The sequence below is a fragment of the Aptenodytes forsteri genome, unplaced genomic scaffold (assembly GCF_000699145.1).
Source record: "Aptenodytes forsteri isolate BGI_AS27 unplaced genomic scaffold, ASM69914v1 Scaffold249, whole genome shotgun sequence".
In the NCBI taxonomy this organism is placed as follows: Eukaryota; Metazoa; Chordata; class Aves; order Sphenisciformes; family Spheniscidae; genus Aptenodytes; species Aptenodytes forsteri.
In genome coordinates this window covers 524,913-525,699 of record NW_008796188.1, presented here as the reverse complement: position 1 = coordinate 525,699, position 787 = coordinate 524,913, and the positions used below count along the sequence as shown (strand labels likewise).

Below are 787 nucleotides of genomic sequence, written 5' to 3'. Positions count from 1 at the left end.
GGCAGGCAGCCGGTCCATCTGCGCGCGGTAGTGAGAGGATCCCCCGGGATCCTGTTCGGGGCGCAGGGGCGATCCCACACCATGCTCCCCGTGGACGGCCGGTCCCTTTGCCATCCCCGCGGTGCTGGCGAGACCCTGAGAGTGACGGTGGCAATCGGCAGTGCGCAGTGGCTCCCCCTCCCTCGGGGCTGGGGTCCCGGCCTGCAGGAGACCCCGTGGCTGGGTGAGGCGTTTCCTTCGTCAATCCCGTGGCGCTTCCCCGGCTCGTGCTAAGCAGGATGGGGAAGGAGGGGTGGCGGCAGCCCGGCGGGGCCGTGGTGGCAAGGACGCGACGGTCACCTCTTCCTGCCCTGCCAGCGGCGCAGCAGCCACTGGGTGACGAAAGGCCAGGTGACGAGGAAGAGCAGGGTGCGCGGGGAGATGGTCGGGGGCCACGGGGACGCTGCCTGGCGAGGGGACAGAGAGAGGCGGTGTGGGGAGGGGGACAAAGGTGTCACCAGTGTGACCAAACATCCCCCCCAGCCCTCCACTGAAAGGCAGGCGGTGGCAGGCCACCGTCACGGCCCAACAGTCCTTGTCACGTCTGTCATCCTGGGGAGAACTTTCATCAGAACTGTTGTCCCTGGTGCCCGGACGCTGGGGACGCGTCCCCAGGGATGCTGTCGGGCAGCCAGGCCCCTCGGGGCGGGCAGCATGGGGGGTGGCAGGGCCACCACGCAGCGCTGCCTCCACCTCCAACTCACCTGCGCAGCAAGCGGCTGGCCAGGGTCGGCTGGGGCGCGGGCGC

At 70.3% G+C, this 787-nt stretch overlaps 1 protein-coding gene across 1 annotated transcript in view; it reads right to left on the bottom strand.

Moving 5' to 3' along the window:
• Nucleotides 1-787, bottom strand: part of ACBD4 (acyl-CoA binding domain containing 4) — a 15,203-nt gene continuing 14,416 nt past the window's right edge. The window contains exons 9-10 of the mRNA XM_019474266.1: nt 744-772; nt 1-446 (exon numbers count right to left, since the gene is read on the bottom strand). Coding sequence (XP_019329811.1) covers nt 336-446; nt 744-772 — 140 coding nt within the window. The 3' untranslated portion in view covers nt 1-335. The remainder of the gene's footprint in view (nt 447-743; nt 773-787) is intronic.